General features: G+C 41.4%; 1 protein-coding gene across 11 annotated transcripts in view; it reads right to left on the bottom strand.

The window, feature by feature from the left end:
• Positions 1-20,901, bottom strand: part of AGAP1 (ArfGAP with GTPase domain, ankyrin repeat and PH domain 1) — a 382,734-nt gene that overhangs the window by 240,188 nt on the left and 121,645 nt on the right. For 6 of the 11 annotated variants that reach the window (XM_056350248.1, XM_056350250.1, XM_056350246.1 and 3 more), the window contains exons 2-4: positions 19,852-19,910; positions 11,268-11,355; positions 10,538-10,549 (exon numbers count right to left, since the gene is read on the bottom strand). In XM_056350248.1, the coding sequence (XP_056206223.1) occupies positions 10,538-10,549; positions 11,268-11,355; positions 19,852-19,910 (159 nt within the window). The remainder of the gene's footprint in view (positions 1-10,537; positions 10,550-11,267; positions 11,356-19,851; positions 19,911-20,901) is intronic. The other 5 variants (XM_056350249.1, XM_056350251.1, XM_056350252.1 and 2 more) reach the window with 1 other exon arrangement.

Below are 20,901 nucleotides of genomic sequence, written 5' to 3'. Positions count from 1 at the left end.
TAACTACCAAGATGAGTAAAAAAAAAAAAAAAAAAGAGCCAGCCTCTGAGCAAGGAAGTTTCCTTCAATATATGGAGGCAGGACTTGGAGAAGAGTAGTGCATGCTATATATATTTTATATATATGTGTGTGTATATATTGTACATATCATTTATATATGCATGTTATGTTTATAAAGCTTCTGACAGTCAGTGGCATACTGCCTGTAAGCCAACTAGAGAAGCCCAGTACTAATAAAATTCCTGTGATGTGAGTGCAGCTGTAGAGGTAAGCCATGCTCGGTACTCATCAAATTACTCAAAGTATGATACCAATGCAAGTTTCTGCAGGAATTTAAAGTCTCATGCACATATTCTATTAATAACCTCAAAGATGGAAGGAACAGGCTATTTAATTTCTAGATAATGAAGCAGGAGGGACTGCAATTATATTAGAAAATTGAATTGCAGTTCAACACGACCTTAATGAGTGGAAAAAACAAAAGCAGCACCATAGGGACAAATGGAGATTCTCCACCTGAGCAGCCCAACCAGCTGCAGAAAGATGGGGCAGGATGGCAAACCATGGCACTTCAGACAAGCATTCCTGTGGAGCACAGACAAGCAGATAGCTCCTCCTAGCCCTCATGTCGCCAGCAGCTTACAAAGCCCCAGCCAGAACTCCCTGTATCATTACGTTACATGGAAGATCAAGACCGAAGGAAAAGAGCTCATAAGCACCTGCAAAAAACAAAAAAAAAACCCAAAAAACCCAACAAACAAACAACAAAAAAACCCAAACACTACCTAGACAAAAAAAAAAAAAACTAAGAAAAATCAGTGTATGAGTTGTGGTTATTTAACAGAACAGATTAGGAAGAGAGATGAGGTGAGGGTTCTTACAGAGAAATATGCCAATCCCACTTTAGGGCCAGGGAAAGACCTTTACCATTTTTTCAGTTCCTATTTTACTATGATCCCAGGTAAACAGGCAAAAGTATCAGGTGGCAGCAGACATACAAAGCTCTGCTCGAGTCACCACAATTCTAGGTATAAACCTTGCGATCTACAGTCCAACAGCAAAGCTAACTAACAGAACGGGACTTGGGAAAGCCCACACTGCCAATGAGCATTTTAAAACAGTTTGCCCTCAGAGCATTTAAAATCCTATACGATTTCACTCTCCTGGCTGGAAGCATCCCCGTACCTCAGGATACCCTGCCTATCATTTATCTGAGCAGTTGTCTAAAAACTAGAGAGTCTACTCTATTAAACTTGTCTGGTTCAGGGACTACCACTGGATTTCCCTTTCCTGCAGAAGCCATACAGGTAGCCCCTCTCTTTGAGAGAGAGCTTAAAAAAACGTGGTCAGGTAACACTGAAGCGTGCAACCCAGCAGAAACAGTACCATAGTACCATACAGACAACTGCATTCATATTTAAATCAGCACGCTGATTTTTAGCACATACACTAGGATTACACCTGTCACTTCATACTTGGCCTGGCAAGAAGCTATCTATGGCTGTCTTTCCTCTTAAGAAAGGCACACCACCAACTTATATACGATTTTTAAATACAATAAATAGGTTTGAGATTTTAATACTTTTCCAAGGTTCTACCGTGAATTTGCAAAGTTCTGAAACGTTTTTTGCAAAGTGATAAAGCACCTGTGTCCCGCCTGTTAGCGCTCACATCTCCAAAATTACTCCACAAACAAGTTAGTGGACACCCATCTGTTCAACATGATGAACATACATTTTCATCTGACATCTACTGCACATAAATATACAACAACTTTGGCACTGAGCAAATGAAAGCTGAATACGTTATATGTTGTGAGGATGCCCTTTTTGGTAGTTCATTCATGTGAAAAAAAGTACTTCTGACAGTTTAAAGGGGATGAGAAATAACCAGTAGGAACCTGCAAGGAACCTCCTCCTCTAACAGTCACCCAGATTTCACCCCAACCCCCGAGTGTCAGGAGCCTCAGCAGCCACCCATACTACTGCATCACCTGCAGGACTTGCTCCATCCACTGAACCCTGCAATTACATTTTGAAATTACTTTAAGATCCCTGCACGGCTCCTTTTGTTCCTTGTATTTAGCATTCTCCCCAGCACCACAATCTCTTCGCTTAGCGCACGGCTTTATTTAAATTTCATCGGGGCACAATTATAAACGTCTGATGTTTGAGCTTATTCCGACAGTAAAACTCTTCCGATGAACGTGCTCAAGTATTTTAAAAGCTATGCCTTATAAAGTATTAAAATGGAAGAGAAAAAAGTATTTGTACATTTATAGGGGTATGTCCAGTATCCGGCTACTCCCGACTCCTGTATTTTGGCCACCATAACCAACACCATTTTATAAGGCAGTCTCATACAGTGCTGTCACCATCCTGCCAAGGATCCCTAGAACCTGTCTGTCCCCACAGTATTGGGTGACAAGGGCTTTTAACTAATGGTTCCATTACTACTAAAAGGATAGGAAATCAGGCATAGCCCATAGCTTTTTTGTGTTGTTTTTTACTTTATTTTATGGACAGCAGGTGCAGACAGCTGCATACATATCACACACCCACTAACTGTGTATACACTACAAGTCTAATTTTAAAAGCTTTATTTTTATCAAGCCAGCTGGAGACAAAGAAAACCCAAACAGGAGCAGCCTACTTCTTTTGGCAGGATATGATGCTACTTTAGTATACTCCTACCTGTTTCCAGTCTTCTCAAGTTTTAAAAGTTTACACCCCAAAACACCACTTTCCAAACAAAGTTCCTTACAAAGTTAGCCACATGACTTAAAAGGATCATAGCTCATTTTTGCTGCAGTTCCTTACAAGTTGGCTTATCACACATTTCATCTTCCAGACACCATTCTACCTTTCAATCTAATATATAAATCACCTCCTGCCAACATCTGCTCAAAATTTCTGTATGAGTTCAACTTCACAAGCTTCCAATGTAATCTCTAAGATCTTAACATACACATACTAAGAAATCCTAAATGGCATAACCAAGATATGCCAAAAATTTAACTCCTATAAGCATTCAAGCACAGATTTCAGGTTTCTCCCCCCTATTTTTTTTTTTTTTTCAAATATCCCTTCACTTTTTATACTTAAGTTTATAGGCAGCTTCTATAATATCTGTCCTTTCATTACAGTTTTACATTACAAATAGTAACCCTAAAGTTAAAACTGGACTTAGCTAGCTGTGATTATACTATAATCTGCCTGCACACACACACAAATTCATACTGAGATCTACTAAGAAAACCCAGACAAAGAAACTATCATCATCTCAGTTTCTGGTGTGGTTTGGTTGGGGTTTTTTCAAATAACTTCCTAAAATACTCCAATTCAACTACAAGAACAGAAGGGTCATTACGTAAAAACATACTGTATCTTACAGGTAAAAAAAAAAAATATAATCTATTTTTGATCTGTTTTCTGTATTTCACTGAATGCCTTTTATATTGGTATCACTCAGAACCAAGGGGGAGCAAAAGGGAGGAAAAAAGGGGAATGATGCCACTTAGTCCCCTTGTCATTGCTAATACGGGCAGAAAACCTAGTGACAGCCTGCTACAGCAGCAAAATAAAAGAAATCTATGGAGAATTAAACACATTGTGAATAAAGTCAGCTAACTACTACGCCCTAACTTTCCAATACAACTTCCCAAAGCAATGAAAGATTCAACAGAAGGAAAAAAAAGAAGAGCCCACCAAGAAGTGAAATACGAGCTGAAAAAGAAACAAATTCAAAGAAACGTTAGAATTCTGCTTTCAGACCAAGAGCTAAACATTGGGCTATGATTTAGAAATACACCCAGAAGTTACATTTGAAAAATAAATGGAAGGCAGGCCCCTCTCGCAGCAGCAGCCACTCCAAACTGGCTTCTGGCTCAACAGCAGCAGAAAGCAAAGAGCGCACCGCAGTCCCAAGTCATTCATATAACTATTAAGAGACTACAGTTCTAACAGGAGCTATAAATCCGAATTACAGTTTTCACCTGGGATGCAGCCTTCAGAGGAGCCTGTTCACAGAAGGGCGCAAATCCTACAGACACTACTCATCAAAACCTTTGAGTATTCAAGGTGCAACATGTTAAAGACATCACCTTAAAGGTCAGCCGACCCTCAAGGCACGCAACCTAAAAGGGAAGCCCCTTCTAGGTAATTGCTTCTTCAGCACATTCTCTCCAGGAAAAGAGTAAATACTTAAGTTCTTCCTTTAATTAACATAGTTCCTTATATGTGCAACACTTTCAACAGTAGCCAAAGCCAGCTAGAACAGAGAGGTCTTCAAAGTGCTCGCTAAGCCACGCAGGCAGTCTCAGGAGGATGAGGAGAGGGAAGGGCTGGAGAGGGGAGACTGCAGAACACACAAACACACTCTTTCATGCTAAGCCTGACAGGCTCCAAAAGCCCCAGAGAGCCAACTGCAGCAATACTTCAAAATCATCAAAAAAGACAAGTGTTATTTCATATCTGGATGTCAGCATGAAATGCCAAATAAAAATAATCAGCTGATCCTATTATAACGAAACAGAAGACAAAAAAACGGAGAGAGAATTTTGAAGCACATGGCTGAAGCCGTCATTGTCTCCTGCACACAACACAGCGCTTGTCTGTGTTTTTACAGACAAAAAAAGTAGTCTGATAGCTTCAGCTGCCCCACAAAGTGCTATGTAAGCTTCTGGATGTTGCACCAAGAATTTGAACTTAACACAAAAAATTTCAGCTTCCCTATGTTTTGTGGCATGAGCAGCACAAAACGGGACTCTAAGGTTAATGTTGCTTTTTTGAACTCATATGCACTTGGGATTGTTGCAAAATGTCCCCATATAAACTACATGTCATTTTGTATGCATATGATGACGACTTTATAGAATTCCAAGAATTCATGAGTGAAAAAGCATGAAAGTTCCTAATAAAAGCATTTAAGTACATATTCAGAGGACAAATTGCTCTGCTCTTCATTCACATGTCAGCCAGCTTGCTCAATAAAAACAAAACACACAAAATTAGTCTGGGGCGCATCCTCTTTTTGTTCATGAACGATAGAATTTGGTTGTATGGTAAATACAGCCTCCAGATGCCTACATTTTTTTTTTTTTTTTTAAAAAAAAAAAGCCTATAACTAGATCAAAATAGCTAATGGCTTCTGTGAAGAGATGTGCAACCTTAGGAACCTCATTGTTCACAGAAGGACGAATTACACTGCACGCGAATCATGGGAGGAAGGGGACAAGAATCACTGTGCTACAGAAGGAAAAAGCTGTCCAGTTCTGCTGCATCTCCCACATTCTCTTCAACCTGAAACACTAAACTGGGATCCCTACCTCACTGCTAAATCTCCTAGCACAACCAGTTATAAAGAATGTCAAAACATGGTATTCTTTTCCTGCCTTGCTTCTCTGAACATTTAAGTTAACATAATGCAAACAGAAAAAGAAAAAACAGGATTATTTCCCGCCCCCCCAAAAACAAGCTCCATTCTTGCATTCATCTCAGCCCAGCAAGTGAAGCATTAGACCTTTTCCATGAATGGAGCCGACTGGAAGGCTATCTAGGTTAACAGCTTATGCTTAAACTTTTTGTATACGTATGTAAGAGTCTATGGCCAGACGAAAATCTCTTAAGAGGATGCCAAACAAAAGCAGCTGAAACTTTTAAGTACTCTTCCTCAATCCTCCTTGCATAATTACCCTCTGATGAAGTAGCATGATATGGAAATCGTTACAAGATACAATAAACTGAAAAAATGTGGACATCCATCCCCCAGGATGCAATTTCCACACATTTGGTAACAGGCTAGCAGCTTACTTGGATGGTATTTTCATTACGGTCATTCTTCTTTAAAGGTAAGGCTGAAAGTGACACTTTGTTTAGTATTTTAATAATAAACATTAAGTTTTAATAACAAACATTCCTGTTATTCAAGTGATACATTGTTCATTGTAGGTACTGAAGAAAGTTACTTGGTGAGGGCTGCTGTATTAAAAATTATTTTTAGGTCAAGTTTGGAAAGAAAGTAAGTGATCGCAGCTTTCTGGAAAACATATTAAAGGTTTTATTCTATATCTCTTACCGGGGGAACATATTTACTGTAGCCCTTAACACATAAGACTAACTGAAATTAAGTGGTACCTGAAATTTGATGTATCTTGCCCCTCAGGGACAGACAGGGTGCTGGTGCAGCGGCACTCTGCTGAGCGTGTAGCTCACTTGGGATGCAGCAGAAGCAGTGCCACAAAAAAAATAATACAAAAAATACAGAAGCAGCATGCTAGCCAAACCGGTGCACCTGACATGTGCTGCAGCGTGGCCACAGCCACAATACGCCAACCGGAATAAAAGACCCAATGCAATGGCTTTCAACACATCCTACCCATGGGAAGAACTAAAATGGGCTACAATTACCAAAAGGAAATAAAAAAGAAGAAACAGAATAGCCTTACATCATATAAGGAATAAAACCCACTCCATAGACTAAAAAAAACCTACAGACAGGTAGAAAAAGATACTTATTAGTGGCTAAAATGACTCTCTAAGAGCTTCCAATGCCTTTCTTTTGTACTGTGCACTGAATGGGAAGCCCAAGCACTGTCAACCTAGAAAGCAGGGAACAGATGGTACTGCCAAGAGTCACATCCCATGTTTTCATTTATATTGCAAGTTCCTCCACACACAGACAGATGAAATCTCCACTGGCTGCAACAGCTACTTGCTCCCTCAAGTCAGGGTGCTAGATGGCCTTTATACTTTTGAGAACAGAAAAAGAAATTTACTTCATGCGAAAAAAAGAAAACAAACCCGAACTTCTTAAATATACCCCAACATTTAGTTATTATCCTACTTAAAACATCTGTCCCTCATTTTAAGGCCAAAGTAGAGCAGATAGCCACTAAGTAATCATCAGTTCTCAGAAAAATAGCAGTAAACAAGGTAAATTACCAATTTCAGGAAAGAACCACAGAACAGTCAGGATTAGAAGGGACCTCTGGAGACCACCCAGTCCAACCCCCTGCTACAGCAGGTTGTAGAGTCAGGTCAAGGTGGATTTTGGAAGTCTCCGGAGAAGGAGACCCCACGGCCTCTCTGGGCAGCCTGTCCCAGCGCTCTGTCACCCTCAGGGTAAAGAAGTGCTTCCTCACATTCAGATGGAACTTCTTGTGTTGCAGTTTGCGCCCGTTGCCCCTTGTCCTGCCGCTGGGCACCGCTGAAAAGAGCCTGGCCCCATCCTCCTGCCGCTGCCCTTAAGGGATTTGTGTACATTGATAAGATCCCTCTCGGCCTTCTCTTCTCCAGGCTGAACAGGCCCGGCTCCCTCAGCCTTTCCTCACCAGGGAGATGCCCCACTCCCCCCACCATCTCTGTAGCCTCCGCCGGCCCCTCTGCAGCAGTTCCCTGTCTCTCCCGAACCGGGGAGCCCAGCACCGGGCACAGCGCTCCAGATGAGCCTCACCAGGGCAGAGCAGAGGGGGAGATCACCTCCCTCCCCTGCTGGCCGCGCTCCTCCTCATGCCCCCGGGGTGCCATCGGCCTTCTTGGCCACAGGGCACACTGCTGGCTCACGGGCACTGCACCATGTGCTGGGCACCAGCACCCCCAGGTCCTTCTCCGCAGAGCTGCCCTCCAGCAGGTCAAGCCCTCGTCTGTGCTGGCGCCTGGGGTTGTTCCTCCCCAGGTGCAGGACCTTACAGTTGCCTTGGTTGAACTCCATCAGGTTCCTGTGCTTCAAGTTACCTCGAAGCCAGACTCATAAGCATATGTTACACAGGAGACCAGCACCCTTAAATCCTTTTCAAAAATTACCAACGATACAACCATAACCAGCTGTGACACCTCCTGCTCGGTTGTACTGTGTGTCCCCTGCAAGTGCCACCACCTTAATTCTGTTTCCTCAGCAGGAGATCTGCTTTCTTCCCAAGTCTCACGTCTGCTGTTCTGCATCTTTGAATTTAAGGGGGTTTCATTAACATGACCTCAGCTCCCCTTCTTGATTTTCTTAAACAAAAGACCTACTGGACAGATTTAGCAGTTCAAGGTGCTGTTTGGTTGTATGTTCTGGCATCTCACTTTACTGTGGCAGTGGGGTGGGAGAAAAAAACACCCCTCCCTTTTCCCCATTCCAGCTGAGACACCTTGGACAACAATTTTTATCTGGTTGTTTTGTTTTTTGGGTTTTTTTAAATTAGGCTCACTAGAAAAACACAACCACTGAAATAATCATGACATGAATTAGGGTATCCACAGAGATACCAGAAACATGCAAAAGCCTTTAAGTCATGTTTCACACCTCCGTGGCTTTTTGGAAACAATAACCGAAGAGGTAACAGAATACTCCTGACACTCACTATTCCTGTAAACTTCAATTCACCTTGGTCTGCAAAGCACTTGGTCTCAAGTTCCAAGCACGTCATGTTCCATGTTTGTTCCTACAGGCAGAATTAAATTTTAGACAGGTGAAAAAAAGACATCAGGTTGAACGCATCTTACTTGTTTCATCTACATGTAAAAAACCAGCACACTTTTTAGCGGTACTTTTTCTTCGAAGCATTTGGAAGGTTTTAGAAGATCACAGATGACTGAAATACCCTATTTCCCATCACTATATTCTTGCAACATTACAGAAAAAAATTGCAAGTCCCCAACTACTGAAATTCCCACTTGTCACAGGGTAATACATAATTTGTCATCTTACATCAAAATACATCTGATTTAAAAACATGGCACAGAAGAGTATAGCTGTGTGCATGTCAAATATGCAAATGAAGAGTCTAAATGTCAATTTTCTTCCCAAGACAAACTTATTCTTTGAGAAAACAAAGGTTTTCATGTCACGATCACATGAAAGACTAGAATTAATTCTGAACAGAAACAGAAGTTGGGCCAGACAATGAGAGAAAACTGCTTTACACTTCGATGTGATACGATTCCTCCTCTTGGTGGGAAGGTGATGTCAGGCAACAAGAGAAACAGCTCATCTTAAAGAAATGAGCTGAAAGAAACATGAAACCATCTTAATATACTTAAGATTCATTTACTGGAATGCTGAAGCTACCTTAATGGCCTACAGGAGACCTGGCACTTCTCTAATTCACGGCAGGTTTCATGGTAATTGTAGCAATTTAGAAGGCAAAGGATAGCAGGAGTAGCAGTTCCTGGTCATAATCACCATTTTCACATGAGTATGCATCCATCATTTTACCAATTAGATAATAATTATATGATGCCTGATAAATTTTGCTGCAAGCCATTTCAAGTCAGTTAACTTTGCTTTCTCTTTAACAGTCAAGCATCTGACACCTTAATGTCTAATATACATACTATTCTTTATCCAGCTAAACAATCCAGCACATTTACAATACCTCAGGAAAGGAAAAAAGGAAGATCCACATTGGTCTCAGACATAAAGGCTCACACGTAGCCTCCATTTATCAAAAGCTGTGTTCCCCTGCAGAATGTAAAAATCTGAAGTCCTGCACCGCAGTGCAACTGAACCACCTGCACTGCCGCTCGGTTTTCTGTAGAACAGCAGCATATAGACTTTGCTTGAATGAGAAAGAAATAAAACCCTAACAAATGGCTACTACAGATGCTTACTAAGTATAGTTTATATGGGTTGAATTTCCTTTAATACAAACTTGATTAGAAATCTTGACCCAATCCCTTACAAGGTGAATTAGAGCTCTTAATTAATCCAGTTTTTCTGCTGTTAATGGAATGGAATGGTGTCATTAGTGAGGCTTGTCAGCTACATTTATGTGCAAAGAAATGATTTGACGCTGCTTTTGTAAACTAATCCGAACGTCACTCAAGCACTGTAAACAAAAATCCCTGAAGACAAAGAGGACAGATGGCAAACACTCTCAAGAAATGCCACTAAAATATTCACAGTTTAGGAGAAGAGGACAGTTAACCCTGTGAACTATCAATAAATTTGAATCTTGCAAGAGAAAAAAAACTCCAAAATATTTTCTGTTCATGAAATGAGGAGAAATCTGTAGAGATACTCCTTTTTGCCGAAGACTCGCTGTATTCAGTGGATCTACGTGCCACATAACCATTTCTCACTATCAGCATCCAGAAGCAGCAGGCATAAATGTGATCTGCACACAGTTTTGTTGCAAGGCTCAATTATCACCCCGTCAGTACTAACTACAAAGCAGCAAAAACATTTAAGGCAAGCTTATAACCTGGAAAGCTTCACTGTTACTGCAGTTACACAAGAAAAAGCCTTGTCCATCTCTCCCTCTCCTCCCATTTCAACTACAATTCCAGACTGTTAAAATGTCAAGCGCTATGCTTAATAGCTTCCTTTGGTAAGAGTTAATTTGAAACAAATGTTATCAGATGCATGAAGCTACAAACTATTGCTGAAAAGACAACTACAGCAAGAGACAAAAAACAGTGAGATGTACTAAAGACTTGAAATCAAAAGAAAACAAATCGAAATGATACACAGAACAAGGGGAAAACGCTATAGTACAGAAACTGCTGTCTGTCTCTTCAAAACAAGAGCTGCCATGAAGACAATGTATAGTTACCTGCATCCATATCTGCAAAGAATGGAACAGCCAGTAAGGAAAAGAAGGAACCAGAAATTCAGTGTCTCAGAGTTGTATTTAAAAGTTCATACGGAGAATAGATAAAAAAAAAAATAATCAAAAAAGTATTTAGTGTAAGATACACCTCTATAAGGCACTATGATATTTTTGATTTCAAGCTATAAACTTGGATTTAACATTAAACACTACAAAGTTTTCACATATAAATTAATTTTCTATGGCATAAGAACATCTTTTAAAAAAGAAAACAATACCAAAACCTTCAAGACCAAAAATTTAATATATTAAACAAGAAACAAGTTACATCTTTAATTTAGGCTTCTGAAGTTATTTTACTCTCCCAACATCACAAACCAAAAGGCCCGATTCTGCAGCAATCCACTACTAGATACAGTAATTGTGGCTTTCAACAGCCAGACTGAAAGCAGCAGCACTACTGAAAACAGTCAGTTCTTCTCAATACAAGACTAGAAGTTTCGTATGCGGACACATACTGGATGCCAAAGTCTTTAAGGATGCTAAGTAGTTATGAAAAAGCTACAATTATACTTCAGTGTACTTATCTCAGGCTGGAGAATGTTAAAGGAGAAATGTCCGTGAACACCCAAATAGCAAATCAGATTCTTTACCGATTCATTTCTGCATGATCAAGAAAATTAATAAAGATGTAGTTTGGGGGGGAGGAAGTGAAATTTGCATATCCACATACCTTCAGGTGATTCCTCTTGGACATACGTGCCAGTCAGGTACCGGTGCACAAGGGCTGACTTGCCACTGGCTAGGTTACCCACTATCCCCTGGGGAAAAAAGGAACAAAGTTCAGCTGCAATTCATCCCTGCTAAGAGCAGTACATACAAGCAGAATTTTCACACAGAAATAATTTCTCTGCACTAGAGGAGAAAGCCCACAGAGTGGAAACACTTCCAAATATGCCGACAGGTAACTGCCAGAAAGCTAAGGCTACAGCAGCGCATGCACGCGACAACATATAAACCAAAAATGAGCTTGTGTTAGCAGCACTCCTTCAGTCAGCTCGCCGCTAATGCTGCGCGGGAACATCGGGCAATATACAGACTGCAGGGAAGAAGCCGGAAGCTCAGAGCAGGCTTGTCACCTCTTTACTGAAAAATATAAACACGTCACTGAACATATATACACGATATAATATAAACACATCTCATTCTGGAAAATACCTCTGCAGACTATCCGCTATGTGATTCACGTTGCCTCGCTACTGAAGCGCACACATGATTTATATGGCTATAGACAAATCCTGGCAAGTCCTCTCTGACTTGTTGAAGTCCCTTACTTGACCAAGAAGTTTATAACCAAACCGTCCATGCTCAAACATCTGCGTCGGGAAGACGTGACTACCAAAGAAAAGTACTCAATCTTAAGCATGCATGAGTTTTGTTAAGCTGGTTAGTTAGCATTTCTTTTTAAAAACCGGGCAGAAGTAACAGAACGTAGCCGAGCACCAGAACGCTCTTCTTCCCAGAGGGGCTCCACTGCCAAAGCCTTGCAGATTTGCTCTCTGTTACTGCTTTAGAAGGGCTGAGGGGGTTGTGAACCCTGCCTGCATTACTCCCGCACCACCAAACCAGCCAACCCTTTCAAGCTTCAGCCCTGTGTTGCTGGCCAGTACAACTCCTGCCGGTTTGCCTGAACCATCAACCAAAGCAGACCAAGAGCTGCAGCAAGCAAGCTCCAAGCCCAGCTGCCTGCCCTGCCCTGCACAGTCCAAGGGACAGGAGGGTTTGGAGAACATACCCTCTCTTATGTTTCAAATAAATGCCTTCCTCACTCCTCCCCCTCCTTGCTCAGCTGTCATCCACTCATTCAGGTCTCCCTGTCAAACATGACTCTTGACATTCTTCTTACTCCGTTTTTTGGGGAAGAGCTGGGAACTTATCTCACCCTTTAAAACAAACCTTAGCCTGCTCCTCTCTGAACCTTTTTAGCTAGGGTCAAGATAAACGTGTCAGAACAGAAGAGCCCTGGAGAGAGGATGAACTCTGCTGCTCTGCCAGAGCTTGCCAAATTGAGAGAGACAGAATGAACAAGCTGCACATTAATGCACACTCCATTTTCTTAATCCTAATTGGTAAGAACTACCCTCCTTACTAAAAATTGCCTCAACCAACAGAGTGGTGCCACCTTAAACTAACACAAGGACAGTTTTGGAGTCAGGTAGGGGGGAAACAATTATTTATTTTCTACAACACAGAACAACTTTAAGACAAGGATAACATTACTGCAAAGGACGCCCACTTTATCTCTACAGCTGATGTGCAAGAACAGCTAAGATAAAGCAGAAACGTCGGCAGAGAGTAAATGGAAGGTAGCCTCACATCACCCTTCAGCCCCGCTAACAGCATAAGTTTTAAATGTGATGAACAGTGTGGGCTACACCGGAGGGGAAAAAAAGCACCCCAAGAACCCCAAAATAGATTTCAAAAGTAACAGCAAACAAGAATAACGTACAACCTAACTTGGGGGTGTGAGGGGCAAAAAAAGGCAGGGAAAAGAAGAGACACCAGATGCTGTGCTGGCCTAATGCTACAGGAAGCTTCATCCTTGACATTCGGCTTAGCAGGAAAGAACTTGAACAGGCAGAAAACAGCTTGTAATTAAAAAAAAAAAAAAAGAAAAAAAATTACGAAAAGAAATATAAACCAAGAAACCCACTGTAGGCAGAGCTGCTATTGAAGACCAGTCCCAAGAAAATAAAAAGTGAGCCACAGCCCAAGCGGTTGGACAACACATACCTATTTATTGGGTTCTGAGATGACTTTGATGAGTCTTTAAACCAGCATGCCATACTGGCAGCTTCTAATCTATCTTACAACTAAGAGAAATTCTAGGCTATGCTTATATACACCATGATGTTTACATCTAAACGTTAAGTGCAAGATATGACACTGAGGCAAACAGCCACCTGTGCGGCCAACTAACCTTGTGTTCTCAGACCCTGCTTCACAGGACAACGCTCTCTGGGAACACTCTGCGGAGCTTCACTCAGATCTGGCCAAGGCAAAACCATTTATCAGATCTGTTTTCCCCTTTAAGACTAGTGAGCTTTGCTTGGAACCCAGGCGAAAAAAAACTTTCCTAACAAGATGTACTTTTTCAGCTTCATGGAAAAGAAAACAACACAACTGAAAACCTCTCTAAGGAGAAGGGCAACTTCTACAGGTGCCTGACATCTACCTGATAAACCTTATCACATAGGATGCTAAACACCAACAAGCAAAGAATACATCTGATGCCTCAGACGTCCTAAATCGTCAGTACGCTCTGCACACCCTGCTTTGCAAGGTCAGACCTGCAACCCAACCAAGGCTGTCACCTCCAAGATGCCCACACTCATTGTCTGAAAGCAAACGTTTTCAAAGAGCCTAGAGAGAAGGACCCTTGGTTCCAGCAACTAAACATTTTGGGCACACAGATTTTGTAATTCCTCTGGGCAATTTACTCAGAAGAAAGAAATAACAAAATGAGGTCGCAAACTACGACTTCCATGTTTTGTCAATATGGAAGAGTCAACAGCCGCGAGCAAGTAGTGTGGGCACACGTGTGGTGGGACTGCACTGGGTTCCGTGTCCTGCACGTTCTGGCTCGACATCTTTTACTTTGAGCACAAGCTATCAGGAGAAATAAAACAGCTCTCTCTAGCACCCCTATTTTCAAGATTTCTCTTTCATCTCTCAAGAGCACTGAGAAAGTATATGGTGTGTTAGTGAAAATTAAGTGACAAGAGCTAAAGAAAAATGAGTACAGAAATGAGCTGCTGTATTCAAGAGAATGTGAATAGTGGACAATAAGTAAAGGCGTAAAATCCTGTATAGCACAAGAAAACAGACAATATTGATTAGCTAATATTTTTATTATTATTAACACTGATCCCAAATTCTCCCATTCAACATGCAGGTAAGGTAATCCCAAGAGGGGTGAGAAACAGGTTAGGACTTCTACCTGTACATACAAATAAAAACTACAACAGTATTGCAAAGTCATCCAAATCCTGTATTTCTATTCTGATTGCTTAACCACAACTTCATTTCAGTTATCTCCAATGTTCAACCAGACACCAAATGAGAGGTGAATTACGGAAAGAAAACACCATCTCTAGTGTATGTTCTTTAATCCCAAAACACCAAACTACCTCAAGAAAATGACTTTTCCCTCCATTATATGCCAATAAACTACAGTAAGCTCATCTACTCATAAATTTCCCTAAATAACAAAAATGTTCAAACAACCCTCCGTATTTCTTGGACAGCAAAACCATAATACCTGAGGAAATCCTGTGAATAACAGCCTGGCTTTTGTACACCTCATCACTAAATTGATATCCTCTCCCTTTCCATACACAGCTTTCTGGCAAGAGCTTGCTTCCCACCTTTTTCCCTTCACCTTGAACAAAGTATTTCTCACGGTTGAGGATTCAAAATGACTCAAATAGTTAAGACTTAAGTATGGGAAAACTTTTTTTTTTTTAATGGCCAATACAGATGATCAAGGCACAGTTTTCCAGATATGAACAGTTTACCATTTTTAAAGAGATTAACTGCTTGCTAGTTGTCTATTTATTTTATTCAGCATGCAGCTCACCAGCAGGCTGTATCCACTACACCAGCAACTTCACCCCCGAGCAGAAGCTGAACACCACATTCCCAAGGCAAGCATCTCCCTCTCCTCCTTCCCCACCAGCTCTATATTACAACAATCTGGGCAAAAAATGGCAAGAAAAAATAAATCCCATCTGTAAATCAACAGATTCAAGATACCTCTGCAGGTAAATAGCCAGGGTAAGGCCCCTTCTGAACAGTACAATTTCTGAAGAATTGGAAAGCAAGCAAGCTTCACATATGCTTGCTAGGAAAATACTGACATAGAAGAGTGTTTTATGTTTTCATTTTATAAGCAGCAGCTCCAGACCTTTGGAAACAACATACCAAAGTTGTTTCTGACCTAGATTGTAGCAAACCAGCATAGCACCAACACACCCACAAAAAAACCCACCTCCATTAGGTCAGGAGACAATCAGTCATGCAAACACCTTCCCAGCAGATACCGAAACCTTCACTTACAAGCGACTAGTCCTGCATGTATGCAAATTAATGCTATTTTATATTATACCCTTGCCAAAAATGTAACCAGTCTGAGGGTAAAACTGCCAGGAACAACAGAAAAGCATCAGCCTGGGCTCCAGTGAAAGGAGCCACAGCCCTCTTCCCGTGGCTGGGACCTGTTACTGTATTTAGAGACCCTAAACATTTGAAAAACACCTAGTGATTCAAGAATACAACTTTTATTCCCCCCAAGCATCCCAAAGACCATACCAGCACACATAATTTTACAGCCCTTCAGGTCCTCAAGCGCACGTTCCTCCTTACAGGCACTCACAGACAAAGGTGATGGGCCAGAAGAGCATTATATAAATGTATGCTCAACTGATGCAGAAAGGACTGATCAGGAGCAGCAAGATGTGCAATTCAATTAAGAAACCACTTCACTGCCTCATATAGCAAAAACAGAGCCTTCTTGCCAAACAGTTGTTTCTTAATAGAGAAGTCCCTGGATTTATATTTTAAATCAGTTTCAAACTACCCACTGAAGTGACAAAAGCTCTTTAGAAGCTTAAATGGCGAAAAAAATGAGTATGAAAAAAAAGCATTCACGCAGTTTTGTGTCAGAGTACTGATGTTACCTTCACACACAAAAAAAAAAAATCACACAAACCCAAAGCAAGTTTCCTCAAACCTGACTATAAACCCCGTATTTGCGGCACAGCTTTATTTCTTCCCTAGACAACTACTTCAAAAAGCACCCAAGAGACCTCAGCCACCTCCTCCTCATCTAGTAAGAGAGAGGATTCCTTAAGATCTCCCCTCAGTGCCTGCATTTGAAGAGAAGCCAGCCATCTCTCTTCTACCAGAGAAGACATCAGCACAAGAAATTAAAGCCTTGCAGAACAGGCCTTCTGTTTTCAGTGCAGTGCTTGGCATCACTGCTCTGGGTATCCACACATTATTAACCTCTGAAAACTAAAAGCCATAAACTTTACACTGGAAAAATCTGACTTCTAATACAGTTTCTCTCTTAATCGTGATTAATACTTGTTTAAGGATGATCCCCCACAGTATGACAAATATGCCAGCATGTTTTTACAGCAGTCATATTCCCGGTCTCCCATATTTTATATACAATGTGAGTCATTTCTATTTATTTATGGATACATATGAAATGCACAAAGTTATGAGACGCATGTTACAGAACTAAAATACCACCCCCTAACCCACTTCAGAAAGGAGAACATCCAGCTAACAAGGCTACAACTCAATGCTCTGTCAGTTCTGACTTCTGCAACACTGAATCATTTATTTGCATGTGCCAGACATGCTGTAAAATAAAACCAAACTGCTATGCCCACATCCTACTAAAGCCTGTTTGTTGAAGTGCATAAAGGTATTGATGGCATTTCGCAGTTTAAAGCTATCTAGCACAGAAGTGTGACTGCACTTTGCCTGTTTCTTTTGGAAGAAATCAAACTAGGTTTGTCCAAAAAGATCTTGTCTTTATGCTACCTAACACATCCTTATTTCACATTTGGATGAACGGGATCCAGGAATACCACCATCACTCGGGACAGGTCTGGTCTCACCCAGCTGGCCTAGCATACTCTTGTCCATAACAGAAGCATCAACGTCCATAAGCAAAACCCTGTAGCAATATTTGATCAGAAGAAACAAACACCCTTCTGAAAACTTGAAAGAAATCAAGCCCCATGTGTATTGTTAAAAGGAGGCAGAGGGAAAGACTGGTATTCCTTCCTCAAAAGCACGTTGAAGAAAATACATCCATTGGGTTTTCTTCATTGCAAGCCTGCGTGCTTTCTCAGAGTCTATTTCTATTCTTAAACTTCTGTAAAGCCTAAGGGTATAACAACAGCCACTATAAAAATAATTAAAAAAACGCCAAATAAATCAAACCACCACCTCAACTGGAGGACATCCCAGCCTCCACAGCGAGGACAACCTCTTGCAAAGAGCTACTAACCATCTTCTGCAGAGTACAGCCTGCTCAAGCAGCTAAAGCTGGGGCTTCTTCATAATCTTGCAACATCAAACCTCATCTCCCCACCTGCACTGCTGCACTTGATGGTGATGGGAGTGAACAATTCTCATGCTTCTGACAACCCCAACACAGCCACAAGCCAAAGTAACACACCCAGTTACCCTTAGTGGTGGCCGCAATGATAGAGCTGTGGCAGAGGCAGGTCTGGCTTTTAACAGAGCCCTTTCCTTCCTCAGTCATAAGCAAGTGATGACGATGAGGGTGGAAGCAGGGGAATGACACGGAGATGACTCACTGCACCAGTCCCTTCCCAAGGGCAGATGTACAGCAAGGGCAGAACAGATTTCAGATGGAGCTCCTAATTTGCCATTCCTGCCAGAGCACAGGTTCACAGCCACAGCTGGTGCTGCTAGCTTCAATAATTTGCAGTGGTATAATCAAATTAGTATTTTTGTAATGTTAAGAGTTCTGCTTTTATCCGGGATTATACAAACTGAAACCCAGGACAGTAATCTTGAGGCTCATGCATGCTGGCCACTTAAAATCAATTCTCTACAGCAGCCGCACAGCCCGAGTTGATTTCCCTGCCACCGGTGCAGACAACACGAGGGCAAGACACCCAAGGCAAGCATTCGTGTAACGCAGCCGTGGCATCACAACGAGCGAGTGTCCCCCAAGACCATTACCTAATGCTTGGCAATTGCCTGTGTTCTGTATTACCACACACAACGATTGCAGCTTTGGTCTCACCTGCAAGCCCTGTGTTTATTGGCGAGTGTTGTCAATTAGCAGGGCTAGGAGAAGGGGAAGGGATGAACAAACCAAACCTCTCTAGATCCTCCCCAGCATAAGCTAGCTAACACCACAGCGGACTGGACTCATATCCAACCAACACTTTCCAGTCCTAAAATCTAAGTATTTTATTGTGCGAGGTATTTTGGGAGATATTTGTCTTCCAAATTACACCATCAGTTAAAACAATCTAGTGACCCTCTGCAGACCCTTCCTGTACTACATAGCTCCATCCATGACTACATATTTTTCTTCTACTTCCCTTGTGCACTACTGAAATCAGAACAGAAACATAACTGTGGTCGTGAGGAAGTTGCTTCAATTAAAATGCAATTCTAATTCTGTGTAGGTGTATTTACAATGTTAAAGTTTGACCTATGTTTTCTCTCACCTCCGTAAACACTGTTATCAACTCGGATTCAGAAAAAGACATTTACTGCATAAGAACCGGGCTAGTGAATGAAGCATGGCCCCACCTGCCCACTCCTAAACTCAGGGGGTTTTGCCCAATTCACTTTGCTGTTTGGCAGACGAGTGCTTGGATAGGAGCGGCTTGTCCAGTTACAGCTGGAAAACAGAAGCTGAGCACAGATGCCTACCAAAGGTATTAGTGAATTCTCTATCTTGGGTACCACAGTAACTTTGCAGGGTTTGAGAAATCGATTGTGTTTCATTAAATCTGGACTTCCACGTGGTAACCATCCATCCCAGTGACCCGGCCTCCGCAATTCTGTGCTGCTGGCTTTACAAGGCGCCAGTTTGACATCCACTATGAGGAGGTTTCAGCCTTTATCTCCAGCCTCCATGTTTGTAATGCTTAAATGGGCAAACCTGGGAAATTCCCCCAGTCTGGGTTTTTTTTGCCTTTTCTTCCACCTATACAGAGTATGGCTCAGCCAAGGGAAAAGTTATTGTAAGCAGCTATTAAATCATTGTTCATTCCTATAATAAAAATTTAGGTTTTGATTCACTAAGGGAACCTTCAAAATACTCTTTCTCATTGTTGTTGTTCGGTATAAATTTGGTTACACTCATTTAGCAGAGAGAAAAGACATTTGGTCCTTGAAGAAATTGTGAAAAACTATTAAGAGTGAGATAGAAGAAGCTTTACATATCACCTGCTACTTCCACCTCCCCCGCTTACAGAAACATAAGTCTTTGCTACTGAGAAGGCCACACTAGGAGTCTGGTTCATGTCAAAACAACAGCAAAATACAAATAGATCTTTCAAGTATGATTACAAAAACAGAAAATAAATAAACCTCACTAGATAGTTCTGTTGAAGAAAAATGCTTTACTTTTAAAAACTGCTTTCTGTATTTTTTTCCACAACAGTGGATTTAATGAAGCTTAGAAAATTTTCACTTGTGCATAACATTTTCAGGATGTTTTTCAGAGATAGAAGGAAATTTAAACTCACCACTTTCAGTTCTGGTACAGATCGGCTTAGTGTCCATTCCTGGCTATTTACAAAGGCATCTGTAAAAGCAGACAACATTCACAACATCAGTAGAATGACATTTAATGGTCTGTCGCACAGAATTTCATGCTAAGGCTTTGGGTACATGAGACCAAAAGTCACACTCAATCTTACGAGACTGACAGTCCAAGGTGACAAACACTAGTGGTTTGGATAAATTCCACAAAAATTCAAGAATACCAGAAATTACCATTCTGCGTAACAGATGCACTCTCTGTAGCAAGCCTAGCTGTATCATCTGCACTGCCATTAGCAAGCTCAAACTAACTCCAGTCTTTTGGGGTTGTAAAAAGACTCTTTTAGTCTGTACACAAACTGCTTCCCATCCACCACGACACGTTTCTTCTCTACGAGGAAAGCCCTGGCCTGCTCATCACGCTAAATGTCAACAACTGCAGTCACCATCGGCCGTAACTTCTCCGCCCAGATAAATGAGAAAGTTTGCCTATTCTAAAACCACACTATTTTTTTACTGGACATCGTACTTCATGTCAACAACTTCAGCTACCAGCATCGGTGGTAACATCCCTGCCAGGTAAAGGAGAATATCTGTTTATTCTAGAAACATGCTTTTTTTTCAGTAGCATGATCTAGACGGATATAAACCACCAGAGCCATTTACTATAAAATTAAATAAAAACTACAGCAGGCAGGAGGGGGTTGATTTCTGGAGATCTGGCGAGTTAAATTCATCATGGCTCCCAAAAGAAATGAAGTCCTTAGGGCTGCACCCAGGTCCTACCTCCCTGATAATTCCACACAAAAGAAAAGAGAAGTAAGGCTCCATTTTTCTAACTCTAAAAACATTTATCATTTTGTTCCCTCTGTAAAGGTCTAGTCAACTGAAAGCAAACAGATACTGACATTCCCATTACAAATCCAAGCAGCATTACTTCGAAACCTGAATTAACCCTCTCCAAAAGCATGCAAACCAGATGAACGCCTCCCTGCGGCATGCACAGAATGCTCCTACCAAGCAGATCAGATGCA

The sequence above is a fragment of the Falco biarmicus genome, chromosome 8 (genome assembly GCF_023638135.1).
Source record: "Falco biarmicus isolate bFalBia1 chromosome 8, bFalBia1.pri, whole genome shotgun sequence".
Taxonomy (NCBI): Eukaryota; Metazoa; Chordata; class Aves; order Falconiformes; family Falconidae; genus Falco; species Falco biarmicus.
This window is presented reverse-complemented; position numbering and strand designations above follow the sequence as displayed.